The 15,794-nt window shown below is 44.4% G+C and overlaps 1 protein-coding gene across 2 annotated transcripts in view; it reads right to left on the minus strand.

Annotated features, from left to right (window-relative positions):
- Positions 1-487: 487 nt before the first annotated feature.
- The window catches only part of hdac1 (histone deacetylase 1), a 69,529-nt gene continuing 54,222 nt past the window's right edge, over positions 488-15,794 (minus strand). The window contains exons 10-14 of one of the 2 annotated variants that reach the window (XM_085962949.1): positions 13,475-13,583; positions 9,016-9,146; positions 6,490-6,636; positions 5,616-5,673; positions 488-1,212 (exon numbers count right to left, since the gene is read on the minus strand). In XM_085962949.1, the coding sequence (XP_085819075.1) occupies positions 1,176-1,212; positions 5,616-5,673; positions 6,490-6,636; positions 9,016-9,146; positions 13,475-13,583 (482 nt within the window). In that variant the 3' untranslated portion in view covers positions 488-1,175. Of the gene's footprint in view, positions 1,213-5,615; positions 5,674-6,489; positions 6,637-9,015; positions 9,176-13,474; positions 13,584-15,794 lie in introns of those variants that run through there. The other variant, XM_085962950.1, reaches the window with a different exon arrangement.

The following is a 15,794-nucleotide window of genomic DNA, read 5'->3' on the forward strand; positions in this document are numbered from 1 at the left end:
TTTGGACTCTAGGGGAATCGAGGGATATGGGGATCAGGCGGGAAAGTGGAGTTGAGGTCGATGACCAGCCATGATCTTATTGAATGGCGGAGCAGGCCTGGGGGGCCATACGGCCTACTCCGGCTCCTAATCCTTTTGAAGCTCATTTGATCAATATGGACTAGAATATGAAAATTATGCATTTCTCACCCCCAGTCCCACTTCCATCATTGATGGCAGAACCTTCGGTCATCCCACCCTGAACTCTGGAACAGTCTTCCTACACACCTTTGCTTGCTCCATTGCTCTCCATCTTCAGAAACCTCAAACCATCTCTCGACCATGCTTCGATTCACTCCCCCTAACTCTGGTGTCTGCTCACTTCCCCCACACTCCCGTGAAATGCCGCAAGGCGTTTGGTAGCTTTAGGATGCTATACAAGTATATCCTATTGTAGCTGCCCTATCAAAATTGTAGATCTGTGATTATAGAACAGCAGAAGTCATAATTTGACTGAATATTTTAATCAAGTTTTGGTCAAAAAAGTCATGAAATAAACTTAATTCACACATAGCAAGATTAAAAAAACACACACGCATCTGACCCATGTTTCAGTCGGGCAATATAAGAGTTTTACTATAAAGTTTTTTTTTTTTTTTTTTAAATGGAAAACATTTCCTTAAGGAGTCTCTAAGTATATAAGTCAACTGGTTTTACCCAGTTTATAATATATAAAAAAAATTAATAGAATATCCATCTCACACATCTGATTACTACTTTTAACATGGGAGGGTTACATGATTCTCAGTATTTTCACAGAAATACAAATGGTACATTATGGGGTAGTAAAAATGGAAGCCAAGTTGTCATTTTCAACAACTTTCCAGGGTTGACTTAAGAGTGCTATGTGCTTGGCAAAAGAGACTGCCCAGGCAAAGAGGAGTCAAAAAATGCCATTTGTTTACAGTGGAAAATACAGGAAAGGTTTAACAACTCCTTAGTCAACTTCACTTAACAATTTAACTTTTTTGGATGACAGATTAAACAACTTCCAAGGTCAAAACTTGTGTTTACAAATAAATTACATGGTCCATTGTACGTTGTAAAAAAATAAGCATTTCTAGGGTCATCTAACAATGCTACGCTACAGTAACCATGCTGCGAGGAAAATGGAGCCAATACGTTTCCGTCTTCATTTATGCATTGCTTGGTTTTGTCTCTTCCACCTTAATTCTAGAGAGTAAAGCATATCAAATTTGGTGAGTTGCACAAAAATCCATGTTAAAATTGTCTCATTAATATTGTATTGGCCCATGCTAACCATGCAACGCTGCAGAGACCAATCAGATTATTGGGGAAAAAAAAAAATTCTACCCATGTACAGCCACGATGGTTCGCCATTAATCATTTACCCAGGTCCACCCAAACGCTGAGGTTCCATGTTTGCTTGCTCCCTCCAACAAAGCCCATTCCACATACAGGAAACTCTTGATTTACCGGCACCTAAATAACCGGAAATCTGTTAACCGGCAAAATTCAGGAGTAGGTTCAGGTAAGTTTTACTTCATATTAGTGGCCGTTCCTGGATCTGTGGCTGTGTAATCGGGGTTCCTGCACTTGTTGCTAAGCAACAGGGACGCTTGGTCTGTGGCCGGGGTTCCTGCGCTTGTTGCTAAGCAACAGGGAAGCCTGGATTTGTTGCTGTGTACGGAGCTCTCGTACCTTTTAACTATACCTCTCTAATCCGGACTTTTTGATAAACCGGCACCACGCTGGTCCCGTCGGTGCCGGATAAAAAAAAAAGTTTCCTGTACTACACTTCTGACATGGTTTCCTCCCTCCTACCAAGGGCTTGAGTGTACTTAAACTTCAGCTTCACCACCTGCCCAATCTAATGGCGAGTACCACTGCCAGCTCCCAGCACCGTCCAACCAGGAATGGAACCGGAAGTAAACAAGGACCAAATGCTATTAAAATGGCACAATTCTTCAAATTTATTATTATTTTTTTTTTTTTTTTTTAAAAAGACATAGGAGCAGGTCGGTCGGTCATTCGGCCCCTCCAGCCTGCTCCGCCATTCAATAAGATCATGGCTGATCTGATCTTGGCTTCAACTCCACTTCCCTGCCCGTTCCCCATAACCCTTCACTCCCTTACCGTTCAAAAATCTGTCTATCTCCACCTTAAATACATTCAATGACCCAGCCTCCACGGCTCTCTGGGGCAGAGAATTCCAAAGATTCACGACCCTCAGAGAGAAGAAATTCCTCCTCATTTCCGTTTTAAATGGGTGCCCCCTTATTCTGAAATTATGCCCCCTAGTTCTAGATTCCCCGAGGGGAAACATCCTCTCAGCATCTACCCTGTCGAGCTCCTGCAGAATCTTATATGTTTCAATAAGATCCCCTCTCATTCTTCTAAACTCCAATGAGTATAGGCCCAACCTGCTCAATCTTTCTTCATAAGACAACCCCTTCATCCCAGGAATCAACCTAGTGAACCTTCTCTGAACGGCCTCCAATGCAAGTACAGGAAACTTTTTTTTAATCCGGCACCGACGGGACGCCGGTTCATCAAAAATTCCGGATAACCGAAAGCTATAGTAAAAGATACGAGAGCTGAGAGCTCCGTATAAAGCAACAAACCCTGTTGCTTAGCAACAGGTTCAGAACAATGGCCACAAGTTACAAGCGTCTCTGTAGCTTAGCAACAGCTGCAGCCATACCCTTGCACAGCAACAGATGGAGGAAGGCAAGTAATATGAAGTATGAACCTACTCCTGAATTTTGCCAGTTAACCGAGATTTCCGGTTATTTAGGTGCTGGTAAATCGAAAGTTTCCTGTATATCCTTCCTTAAATAAGGAGACTAAAACTGTACGCAGTACTCCAGGTGCGGTCTCACCAACGTCCTGTACAGTTTTAACAGAACTTCCCTACTTTTATACTCCATTCCCTTTGCAATAAAGGCCAACATTCCATTTGCCTTCCTAATTACTTGCTGTACCTGCATGCTAACTTTGTGATTCATGTACAAGGACCCCCAGATCCTTCTGTACCTCATTTTGTAATCTCTCCCCATTTAAGTAATAATTTGCTTTTTTATTTTTCCTACCAAAGTGGATAACCTCGCATTTTCCCACATTAAACTCCATCTGCCAGATTCCTGCCCACTCACTTAGCCTATCTATGTCCCTTTGGAGATTCTTTGCGTCCTCCACACAATTTGCTTTCCCACCTATCTTTGTACAGGAAACTTTGCGCTATCCGGCACCGACGGGACCGAGCTGCTGCCGTTCCCTCAAAACTGCCGGACACTCCAGAGCTAATGTTGAAACATACGGAGATTTTCATCTCCGTATGAATCAACAAACCCTGTTGCTTAGCAACAGCCTCTAACAGTCGGCAAGCGTCTCTGGCTGAAGCTGTTGCTTAGCTACAGACCTTGCAGAGCTTGACGGTTCAAAATAAGCAAAGAAACGAAACGAAAAGAATAAAAAACGGCTCCTGATTTTTGCCGGTGGCTCCAGCTTGCCGGACGGTTCACCTCCGGATAACACAAAGTTTCCTGTATCAGCAAATTTGGCTACATTACACTCAGTCCCTTCATCCAAGTCATTAATATATAATAGTTGAGGCCCCAGCACTGATCCCTGCAGCACCCCACTAGTTACAGTTTGCCAACCTGAAAATGACCCAATTATCCCGACTCTCTGTTTTCTGTTAGTTAGCCAATCTTCTATCCATGCCAATATATTACCCCCAACCCCGTGAGCTCTTATCTTGTGTAGTAACCTTTTATGTGGCACCTTATTTAATGCCTTCTGGAAATCCAAATACACGACATCTACTGGTTCCCCTTTATCCACCCTGCTCGTTACATCCTCAAAGAACTCCAGCAAATTTGTCAAACAGGATGTCCCTTTCATAAAACCATGCTTGACTATATTATGATTTTCTAAATAAATGTCCTGCGACCACTTCCTTAATAATGGACTCTAGCATTTTCCCAATGACAGATGTTAGGCTAACTGGTCGATAGTTGCCTGGTTGCTGTCTCCTTCCTTTCTTAAATAGTGGCGTTACATTTGCAGTTTTCCAGTCCGCTGGGGCCTCTCCCAGAATCCAGGGAATTTTGGTAGATTACAACCAATGCATCCACTATCTCTTTTAGGACTCTAGGATGCAGGCCATCGGGTCCAGGGGACTTGTCATCTTTTAATCCCATTAGTTTGCCTAGTACTTTCTCTCTAGTGACAGTGATTTCTAACTACAATCATTCGCATGCTCTTGAGAACTCTTGGCTCATTTAGGGCACTATTATAATTTTTAAAAACAGAAAATGCTGGAAATACTCAGGTCCGGCAGCATCTGTGGAGAGAGTTACTGTTTCAGGTCGATGCCCTTTCATCAGAACTGGAGATACAACAGGTTTTAAGCAAGTGCAGGGGCTGGGAAAGGGGGGAGGGGAGGAAAGAACAAAAGGGAAGGTCTGTGATAGGGTGGAGGGCAGGAGAGATTAAATTACAAAAGGGATGATTGTACAAAACAAAGGGAGATGGGAATGGGACAAGTAAAGAAAAAGACGGGTCGAGAGGAGGAGGTGTAAATGGGAATGGCATCAACAGCTGCCGCCTGAAAAAACAGGGGCAGAGGTTATGACCGAAAACGTTAACTCGGTTTCTCTCTCCACAGATGCTGCCTGGCCTGCTGAGTATTTCCAGCATGTTCTGCTTTTATTTCAGATTTCCAGTATCTGCAGTATTTAGCGTTTGCATTAATATAATTTTAAAGTTTGTAATTTCTAGAGTGTAGGGTATTTATAATCACGATTTATGGAACATTGGAATAAATATCCTATTTGGTAGCTCCAAGAGTTGGTCCATAGCTGATCAGGTCCCACCAATCCAATTGGTCCAAGCTACCCACATAGCGAGTTCTTCACCACCCAACAAATCAATCAATCAATCTGCACCCAAGCTCCTGACTGAGCCCTAGATTACTACTACCTCACACAAAGCAACCTCACCCCTTAGAGATACAGAGATAACTTTTCTGACAATCAAGAGGTTTGAAACTCAAGAGGATGCATAGCAGGCTAGAGGAACTGAAGATTAAAAGGTGAAGAGAAGAGCGCGAGCGCAGACAAGGCAGAGAGAACACACAGGCAGGGGAGAGCATGAGTGCACAAGAGACATAAAAGACAGCGCGTACAAGAGAGAGCATGCATGAGTGAGGGAGAGGCAGGAAGAGAGTGCGCGTGAGCACAAGATGCAGGGGGTGCACGCATATGACGGAACACAAGCCAGTATGCAAGCGAGAGGGGTGCAGAAGGCGCATGTGCACGACAGGACATGACAAAGTTTAACAATTGCACAAGAGGGCAGGAGTGACATCATACACAGGAAAAAGGTACAAGAGGTAGAAAGATTAAAACATACAGAACGGGAGGCACAGAAAAGATGACGTACACATACAAGGAGAAAGTCAAACAGAAATAATGCATGAGGTATACAGAGACAGAAGATAAATAGAACAAAATGAGCCAGAATGGGAAACAAGGAGACAATTTTGAGAGCTTTTATTTCTGCCCTTTAAAAAAGCCTGTAATATTTTATACATGAATAAAAAACCATACCCTTTAGTTTCTAATTTCTCTGGAACACCATCTTTGGCCTTTTCTTCCTCTTTCCCATCTAGAAAATGAAAAGAATTTTTGTCATTATTTAATCTGAAGTGGAGGTGCCAAACATTTTTGATCAGACTAAAAGTAGACGTTAAATAGAATATACAGCACAGAAACATGCCATTCGGCCCAACTAGTCCGTACGGGTGTTTCTACTCCACGCGAGTCTCCTCCCATCCCATCTACCTCATCTCAGCCTTTCAGCACATCTTTCTATTCCCTCTTCTCTCATGTATTCATCTAGTTTCCTTTTGAAAGCATCTAAGCTATTTGCCTCAACCACTTCCTGTGGTAGCAAGTTCCACAGTTTAACCACTTTCGGAGTAAAGAAATTGCTCAATTTGATTTATTAGTTAACCATCTTGTATTTATGGCCCCTAGTTTTGGACTCCGAGGCGAGAGTACTACCAATTGAGCCACAGCGGACACTGTCCCAGCCCCATTCTCCGCACAGCACCAATACTGTGTACGTGAGGCACATCTCTAGCCACTTTTTTTTGGTGTTAAATATGCCTAATGCAGTACCTTCAACTCGGTAAACCTTGCAAGCACAACCTTCACTCAAACAGTTTTCACATCTCTTTCTCTGCTGTTGCTGTGATCAGTCACCACCTCCCCAAATTGAGTGGCAACACAGTATTGCTGGTGTTTTATACAATCGAGCGCTTCCTCCAACCAACTGGAACTGGTCAATTCCTTATTTTGACACTTGTGCAGTACCAGTCATACTGAATCTGATTCTGCCGTGTTGGTGCCAGGACCTAGAGTCACTGAACTGTGAAAACTTTAAACTCTCTCCCAGCACAATGGCTGAACTGTCACCAACCTATTTTTTTCTCTTCCTCTTTTTCTTCTTCCACTTTGGCACGCTTTAGTTTCTTGTAATTTGCAGCATTTCGCCGACCTCCTTCCCCTTCATCTTCAGAATCGGAGAACTCTTCATCGCATGCTATTCTCTTATCTGAAGCACGAACTGTCGAAAAAGAAAGCAACACGGAAGGAGACATTTAAAGAATTGTTTTCATTTGTAGGTGATATTTAGCTTGGTGTGGTTGACATTTATAGCAAGTCATTTAGACTCTTCAAAGATTCCATTGCCATCCACTCTCTCCCATCCCAACCCCAAATTCAGATGCGACGGTGAACTACTTTGAGCAACTTTGGCTGCAGAATGCCTGAAATTACCATATAATCAGAATTTCCCTTAAATCAGAAGTTTCATCAGAAGCAGAGAGAGAGAGAGCAGGACACAATTCCTTACGCCTTCCTTCCTCCCATTTTTGCCTGTCAATATTCAAAATGCTTTGAGATATTTACCAGAAGACCGGCCAGTGCTCATGTCCATTAAACACTTCCTCCAAGTATTAAGAATACTCTTGGAATAAGGCTTTCCTTTTACCAAATGGCTGTTTCTGTGCGACGAGTACCCCGATTCCAGCTTTGGAATGGATGTTTCTGTGCGACGAGTACCCCGATTCCAGCTTTGCCCCTCCCCCAATTTCTCACCTTATTCTGAAGATGGTGGTTCTTGCTAGCACGGGATGCCAGAGGCGCCAACATCATTCTTCCTTTGTCCAAGTGGCAGCTCTTCATTTTACAACTGGCATGGTGTGTTACATAGAAACATAGAAGATAGGAGCAGGAGTAGGCCATTCGGCCCTTCGCGCCTGCTCCGCCATTCAACGAGATCATGGCTGATCATCCAAACCCTAGCACCCGGTCCCTACACCGACAGCCATCCCACCCAAGCCCTATCCCCGTAACCCCGCGTATTTAATCCCCCCTAACACTAAGGGCCAATTTTTATCATGGCCAATCAACCTAACCCGCACATCTTTGGACTTGTTTCAGCAGGCTTTTGTTGCCCTGCAACACAGAGGGTGATTGGAAGCACACAGCAAGCAAACAATGCACTGCCCTCACTGGAAATCAATACGCTTCCAGTAGGGAATACATCAGAGCAATGAGGAGCAGAAACCCGCGCCTCCCTCTAGCCCAATTATATTAAAGGCAAGTGTAGTGCGCCCACCGCCACAGCAATGCATTAACTTAGTACAGATCAAAGATAAAATATCAGACCCATCTGGTTTGTATGGTTCCGTATTACATTGGGCGGTCTGGTTATCCACTGAGCCACTGGGAGGTTGCTTTGACTTTAAAATAATAAATACAACAGGATAGCCCTTAATAAATACAGTAATCAAAATTGGCTCCAAATTGAATTCTAATTTTTTTTTTTTTTTAAATTTGGCAAGTGCCTTTATCATTGCTGGACCTCAGTGTATTCCATTTTTTGTGGGTATTAAGCTATAACGAGTCCAAAAAATACCATCTCAGGAGAGAGTAAGTGCAAACTCTGCTTCCCATTACACGGGGTTACTTTCAAAAGCATGCAAGGAAACTCTCCCAGTGCTCAGTGGGTTTGTATGCATCGTCCTCAGACCCACTCGCCTGAAACTGCATCCTCTGGGATAACCTGCATTTGAACACTAGGTGCATGGGACAGTATCTACCAGTTTGCAAGTAAACAATTCACTGCAAGTTTACGTCGAGCATGCACTCAGAGAGGGGAGTACAGGAAACACTTTTTTATCCGGCACAGACAGGACCGGCGTGGTGCCGGTTTATCAAAAAGTCCGGATTACAGAGAGGTATAGTAAAAGGTACGAGAGCTCCGTACACAGCAACAAATCCAGGCTTCCCTGTTGCTTAGCAACATGTGCAGGAACTCCAGCCACAGACCAAGCATCCCTGTTGCTTGGCAACAAGTGTAGGAGCCCCAGTTACACAGCCACAGATCCAGGAACTGCCACTAATATGAAGTAAAACTTACCTGAACCTACTCCTGAATTTTGCCGGTTAACAGAGGTGCCGGTAAATCGAGAGTTTCCTGTACAATAAATCTAAATGTGGTGGCTATGTTTCTTGGCCAATGGCAGGTCATGCAAGCAGTATATTGGTATGCAACGCTCCGGCTACTCACCGGCTTTTAAATGGAAAAAAACTGCACGCGAGAGAAAATTTAAATAGGCCACGCAGCCAGTTAAAGGGGCCACGCACCCCTCAAAAATTTGAGTCATTATCTGGAGACTATCCTACTTTTCCCATTGGTTCAGCAGGTTTATCCAATGAGGTGAGCAATACCAACCAGAAAGGCCCAGGTTCAATCCCGAGTCTATGTTGAATTAATGCAGAGCTCGCCCCGGGCAGCCCGAGTTGCAGCCAGGCTTAAGCCTGCAATAGAACTCGGGTATTGCCAACTGACTATTCAGAAACTAGAAATAATGAAATGGTTCTACAATTCCTAAATTTACAATGCCAAGTATTCAACACAAACACAAAGAGAACTCACTCGAAATGCGTTTGTCTGCATCGTCTTCCTCCTCATCCCCACTATCTTCCGGAACGGCATCCTCCGGGATAGCCTGCATCTGAACGCCTGGTGCATGGGGCAGCATACGCAGGTTTTCAAACAAACGCTGCCTGTAAATTTACAGCCAATAATTACTTTTCTGCGGGACACAGTGAAAACAGTAATTTGGCTTAAAAGGATGCAAATAATTTTATATCTCAAACATGTACATCACCACAATAAAGACAGAACATGTTAGAAACACATCACCTGAAGAAAGGTTAACGCTGTGGTTGGCGGCCCTCAACAGAAATGGACTGGCCTGTGTATTGCCAGCATTTGCCCCTTTTTCTTTTCATCTCCATCATTCAATTATTATTTTTTTTTATTTGTTCACAGGATGTGGGCGTCGCTGGCAAGGCCAGCATTTATTGCCCATCCCTAATTGCCCTCGAGCAGCTGGTGGTGTGCCGCCGCCGTGAACCGCTGTGTGGAATCTCCAAACCCCGTATTACACAGCAAAACAACTCATCTGTTTTTAATGGGAATTTGAACAACTAGCATCTCGACATCACACCACAATTGAGCCGTTTCATTTTTATGAACCGCTTAACCATGCAACATTTAATGGCATTGCTCAGTTGACCAAGCTGGAAGAGTGGTTTACCCTCCCATTGAGTTCAAACTACAAGGGTAGAAATTTACTGGCCACAGCTCTCTGTACCGATGTCACTCCGCTTAGGTCCGCGGCCACGATTTTCAAAACAAAAATGCACAAACGTATCGCACTTTCAGCTGGATGAGTATAATCAGGAGTGAAGTCTCCAGGAGGATAAGAGCTCAAGTCAGTCACTCAGGATAAATATTTCCAGCTGCCAGTTATGAATGATATTCAACAACTCACCTGAACTCAAACTACAAGCAAGTTATATCTGGGTAAAAGATTAATTTAATAGAATGCCATTTCTACTTTTTTCTTTTAATGTCCAATATTTGGCTAGGTTTAACATTTTACAAACCTTAACTAAGCAGGAACTAAGCCACCTGTCCATATGTGTCAGTATAAACAAACCCAATTTTAACCTTTCCCCAGTGCTCCCCCTGCCGTGGCTGTGTACCCACTTTCCTATCTCTCATCATGCCCTCTCAGAGCTCACCTTGTTCAAGAGACCCATCTCTTACTCCCTTGACCACCATTCCCGCTAAACTGCTGACCACCCAACTTCCCTTCCTGGCCTCCATGCTAGCCGACGTTGTAAATGATTCTCTCATTCGGTATTGCACCCCACCCTTCCCATTTCAAAACTGAAGACATAAACCCCTCAAAAAACTCACTTAACGCCTCTGTCCCAGCATACTGCCACCCTATCTCCAACTTTGCTTTCCTTTCAAATGTTCTTCAGCATTTGCTTCCCAAATCCCTGCCAATATTTCCACAGCTCCATGTTTGAATCTCTCCAATTAGGCTGCTGCCATTGCCGCAGCACTGTTTAAACAGCCCTAATTAAAGTCACAAATGAGGGTCTCTATGACTGTGGTACATTTTCCCTCCTCGTCCTGACACTTTGACACAGTCTACCAAGACATTCTTCTCCAACATCTCTCCTTTGTTGTCCAGCTTCGTGGGATTGCCCTCGCTGGGTTCTTTCTGACCTTGCACCATTACTTCTGGAGTCCCCCAAGGATCTATCCTCCTCCTCCACACGTTCATGCGGCTCCTTGGCAACATCATCCAAAGATATAGGAGGAAAAATTCAGTATCGTCCTGTTTGGGGCGCGATTATTGGCCGTGCGCAATGTTTAGCGCCTGGTGCTAATTAACGCCTCAGACGGCAAACTTGGCTTTTATCGCCCCTGGAGGTGATTGGAGCGCTAAATCAGGCGCTTCACACCTGTCTTAAGGCGCAAAGTCCGAGGAGCGAGGCGCTACCTCAGAGCGCTGGCGAAGCAAGGGCAAATCAAAATGAACCTGCAAAGTGCTGCTCAGTATTCAAAACTCCTTCACACAGCGTTGAATCTCTCCAGAAGTCTCTCTCTCTCTCAGAATGCGCGGTGCAAAAATGTCACCAACAAAAAAAGGCAGGAAGCGGTCACCTTTAAATAGCGCTCCCCCAGTCCCTTTCTGACCGCAAAACGCTCCCCTCAACCTGTCGTTGCTAGCGGCAGGCGGTAAGGCAGGGGGCGCCACTCAGTATCCGGTCCGGGGCGCTACGCACGCGACTGACGTCACGATCTGCCGGCGCAGATCGTGGCGGTAGTGTTTAGCGCCGCTGCAAAATGTCGAGTTAATTTCGCGAGCGGCGCAAACATCGCCACGCCTGGGCACTAGTTGCTTTGCGCCCCTTTAGCGCCCTCAAGGCGCTAACGGGAGACGCAAACAACTGAATTTTTCCCCCATAGAGTCAGCTTCCACAATGTACGCTGACAACACCTAACTCTACCTCTCCATCACCTGCCTCGACCCTCCACTCCCCGTGCTCAGACTGCTTATCCAACATCCATTCTTGGACGGGCTGAAATTTCCTCCACTCATCAACGGGAAGACCAAAGCCAGTGTCTTTGGCACCCACCACAAACTGCCGTACCTTGCTACTGATTCTATTCCCCTCCTCAGACACTGTCTTGGGTGGAAGACTGATCACAATGTCGGCGTCCTATTCAACCCCATATTCTGTTTATCACAAAAACTGCCTAATTCCACCTCTAACATCACCCACCGCTGCCCCTGCCTCAGCCCAAATGCTGCAGATACCCTCATTCATGCTTTTGTCATCAGCAAGACTCAACCATTCCAAAGCTCTCCTGACCAGCCTCCGTTCCTCCATAAACTTCAGATCATCAAAACTCTGCTGCCCAAATCCTATCCCACACCAAGTTCCATTCCTCCATCAGCCCTGTGCTCACTAACCTACATTGGAGGTTTTGAGGGACTGGGGGTCAATTTAAAATCCACCTGTTTAAATCCCAACACTGCCTGGCCTCTCCCCATCTCTAACCTACTCCAGCCCTACAATCAACCCCCCACCCCCACCACCCCACAAAAAACTCTGCTCTCCTCTGGCTCTGGCCTCTTCTGCATCCCCCGCCCTTTTGCCCTTCAGCGACGGCTGTGCCTTATGCTCTGGAATTCCCTCCCATAACCTCGCGACGCCCCTCTCGTTGAAGACCCTCCTTAAAATCCATCACTTTGACCAAACTTTTGGTCACCACTCCTCTTTGGCTCAAGGTCAGTTTGTATCTGATTACGCTTCGGTTTGTCTACTTTAATGCAAATTGTTGTTCAGTGCAGAGCCTGTGCTTTAGCTTCAGAACCCAATTCCCCAACATTCACTAGCAAGTCTCTATTTGGCATCTAATTTATAACACATGGCTGCTGTAAAGTTACAGAATTCAGGTGAGGTCAACAGGAACAAATGGTCTTTTTTCAATAGGGCTGAAAGCCTTAAAGTAACCGCTGTGTACCAACTTGTATAAATGCACCTTGGTGAGAATGATAGAAGTTTACGGCGCGGGAGGCCATTTGGCCCATCGTGTCCGTACTGGCCAAAAGAGCTCTCCAGCCTAATCCCACTTTCCAGCTCTTGGTCCGTAGCCCTGTAGGTTACGGCACTTCAAGTGCATATCCAAGTACTTTTTAAATGCGATGAGGGTTTCTGCCTCTCCCACCCTTTCAGGCAGTGAGTTCCAGACCCCCACCGCCCTCTGGGTGAAAAAAGTTCTCCTCAACTCCTCTCTAATCCTTCGACCAATTACTTTAAATCTATGCCCCCTGGTTATTGACCTCTCTGCTAAATGAAATAGGTCCTTCCTATCCATTCTATCTAGGCCCTCAATTTTCTACACTCCTCTGTTCCAAAGAAAACAACCCCAGCCTATCCAATCTTTCCTCATAGCTAAAATTCTCCAGTCCTGGCAACATCCTCGTAAATCTCCTCTGTACCCTCTCTAGTGCAATCACATCCTTCCTGTAATGTGGTTACCAGAACCGTACGCAGTACTCTAGCTGTGGCCTAACTAGTGTTTTAGTGAGTGTTCATAAAGCAATACAGAACTGCTCAGCGCAGTCTATTTGCTTCATGTTATTTGGATTCGTTTGTTCAGAGATCCTACAATATTACCACTTACGTGGAGGAGAGACACTGCTTAAGAATGGTTATTCATTTGTAACACATTTCCCACTTTTATAAAGCACAGCACAGACTCAAGAAGGAGTTAGATATATTTCTTAAGGCTAAAGGGATCAAGGGGTATGGAGAGAAGGCAGGGACAGGGTACTGAATTTGGATGATCAGCCATGATCTCATTGAATGGCGGAACAGGCTCGAGGGGCCGAATGGCCTACTCCTGCTCCTATCTTCTATGTTTCTATGTGAGCTATACTGCCGACTTAGAAAATAATTAAACAGGGAGAGGTCACAAGACAGCACCATTAAGAATATCAATAAAGGAAATTACATACTTTATCTTCTCCAGGTATTCATTGGTGTTCTGATTTGTCATATTGGAAGGACTGATGTGCAGCTTAAAGTCTGGTCCAAAGTACTCAAAGTAATCGTTGTATGGCAATTCTGAAACACAAACAGTACTTCATTACATTTATTTCTCATGTGAAAGAAAGCAATTGCTAGCAAAGAATTTATAAATCTGTACCTTTCGTGCTATATTTAAACAGAAATGCTGTGTGCTGCAAAATTCATTACATTCAGTTCATGAAAAAATATATATGAAGACCATTCAATAGCTTTTTTTTTAGAAAATCTACTAAACTGGCCACTTCATAGCTTCATTTATAAATATTAAATCAATACTAGTGTTGGGGCGGGTCAGTTTGAAAATGTATTTCCAAGCCAGTCTAACCTTCTCCCCGCTTCACAATAGCCATCGAGTCCAAATTCAAAACTTCCTTTACAATATATTTGATTGCAATATACCAAAATTCCCTGGACACTGGAGAGGTTCCAGCAGATTGGAAAACTGCAAATGTAACTCCCCTATTTAAGAAAGGAGGGAGACAGAAAGCAGGAAACTATAGACCAGTTAGCCTAACATCTGTCGTTGGGAAAATGCTGGAGTCCTTCATTAAGGAAACAGTAGCAGGGCATTTGAAAAATCATAATGCAGTCAAGCAGAGTCAGCATGGTTTTACGAAAGGGAAATCATGTTTAACAAATTTGCTGGAGTTCTTTGAGGGTGTAACGAGCAGGGTGGACAAAGGGGAACCAGTGGATGTGGTGTATTTGGATTTCCAGAAGGCATTCGATAAGGTGCCACATAAAAAGTTACTGCATAAGGTAAGAGCTCACGGAGTTGGGGGTAATATATTAGCATGGATAGAGAATTGGCTAACTAACAGAAAGTCGGGATAAATGGGTCATTTTCTGGTTGGCAAACGGTAACTAGTGGGGTGCCACAGGGATCGGTGCTGGGGCCTCAACTATTTACAATCTACATTAATGACTTGGATGAAGGGACCGAGTGTAATGTAGCCAAGTTTGCGGATGATACAAAGATGGGTGGGAAAGCAAGTTGTGCAGAGGACTCAAAGAATCTGCAAAGGGATATAGACAGGCTAAGTGGGTGGGCAAACATTTGGCAGATGGAATATAATGTGGGAAAGTGCGAGGTTATCCACTTTAGCAGGAAAATTAAAAAAGGAAATTATTTAGAGAGAGATTACAAAATGCTACACTTCAGAGGGACCTGGGGGTCCTTGTGCATTAAACAAAAAGTTAGCATGCAGGTACAGCAAGTAATCAAAAAGGCAAATGGAATGTTGGCCTTTATTGCAAGTGGGTTGGAGAATAAAAGCAGGGAAGTCCTGCTACAACTGTACAGGGTGTTGGTGAGACCACACCTTGAGTACTGTGTACAGTTTTGGTCTCCTTATTTAAGGAAGGATATATTTGCATTGGAGGCAGTTCAGAGACGATTCACTAGGTTGATTCCGGAGATGAGGGGGTTGACTTATGAGGAAAGGTTGAGCAGGCTGGGCCTATACTCATTGGAATTTAGAAGAATGAGAGGTGATCTTAATGAAACATATAAGATACTGGGGGGGCTCGACAAGGTAGATGCAGAGAGGATGTTTCCCCTCGTGGGGAAAATCCATAACTCGGGGGCATAGTTTCAGAATAAAGGGTCGCCCTTTTAGAACTGAGATGAGGAGGAATTTCTTCTCTCAGAGGGTCGTAAATCTGTGGAATTCTCTGCCCCAGAGAGCTGTGGAGGCTGGGTCATTAAATACATTTAAGGTGGAGATAGACAGATTTTTGCAAGATAAGGGAGTAAAGGGTTGTGGGGAGCGGGCAGGGAAGTGGCTTTGAGCCCAAGATCAGCCATGATCTTATTGAATGGCAGAGCAGGCTTGAGGGGCCAAGTGGCCTATTCCTGCTCCTATTTATGTTCTTCTTATAATATCTACATGTCTGGTTAATTTCCGATAATGAAGTGAAAATATTTTATTGATAAACTTAATGAGTCACTTTAATTCAAGTAAAAGGCAAGTCGAGAAAATATGTCCAGCGTAAAGTACTTCCCTCTGACAAAGATAGATTGAGAAGTATTACTCTAACAACAGCACGGTGGCATAGTGGTTAGCACTGTTGCCTCACAGCGCCAGGGACCCGGGTTCAAATCCGGCTTCGGGTGACTGTCTGTGTGGAGTTTGCACATTCTCCCCGTGTTTGCGTGGGTTTCCTCCGGGTGCTCCGGTTTCCTCCCACAGTCCAAAGATGTGCGGGTTAGGTTGATTGGCTATGATAAATTGACCCTTAGTGTTA

This window comes from Somniosus microcephalus, chromosome 20 (assembly GCF_052327205.1).
Source record: "Somniosus microcephalus isolate GS21.2 chromosome 20, FLI_Smic_1.0, whole genome shotgun sequence".
In the NCBI taxonomy this organism is placed as follows: Eukaryota; Metazoa; Chordata; class Chondrichthyes; order Squaliformes; family Somniosidae; genus Somniosus; species Somniosus microcephalus.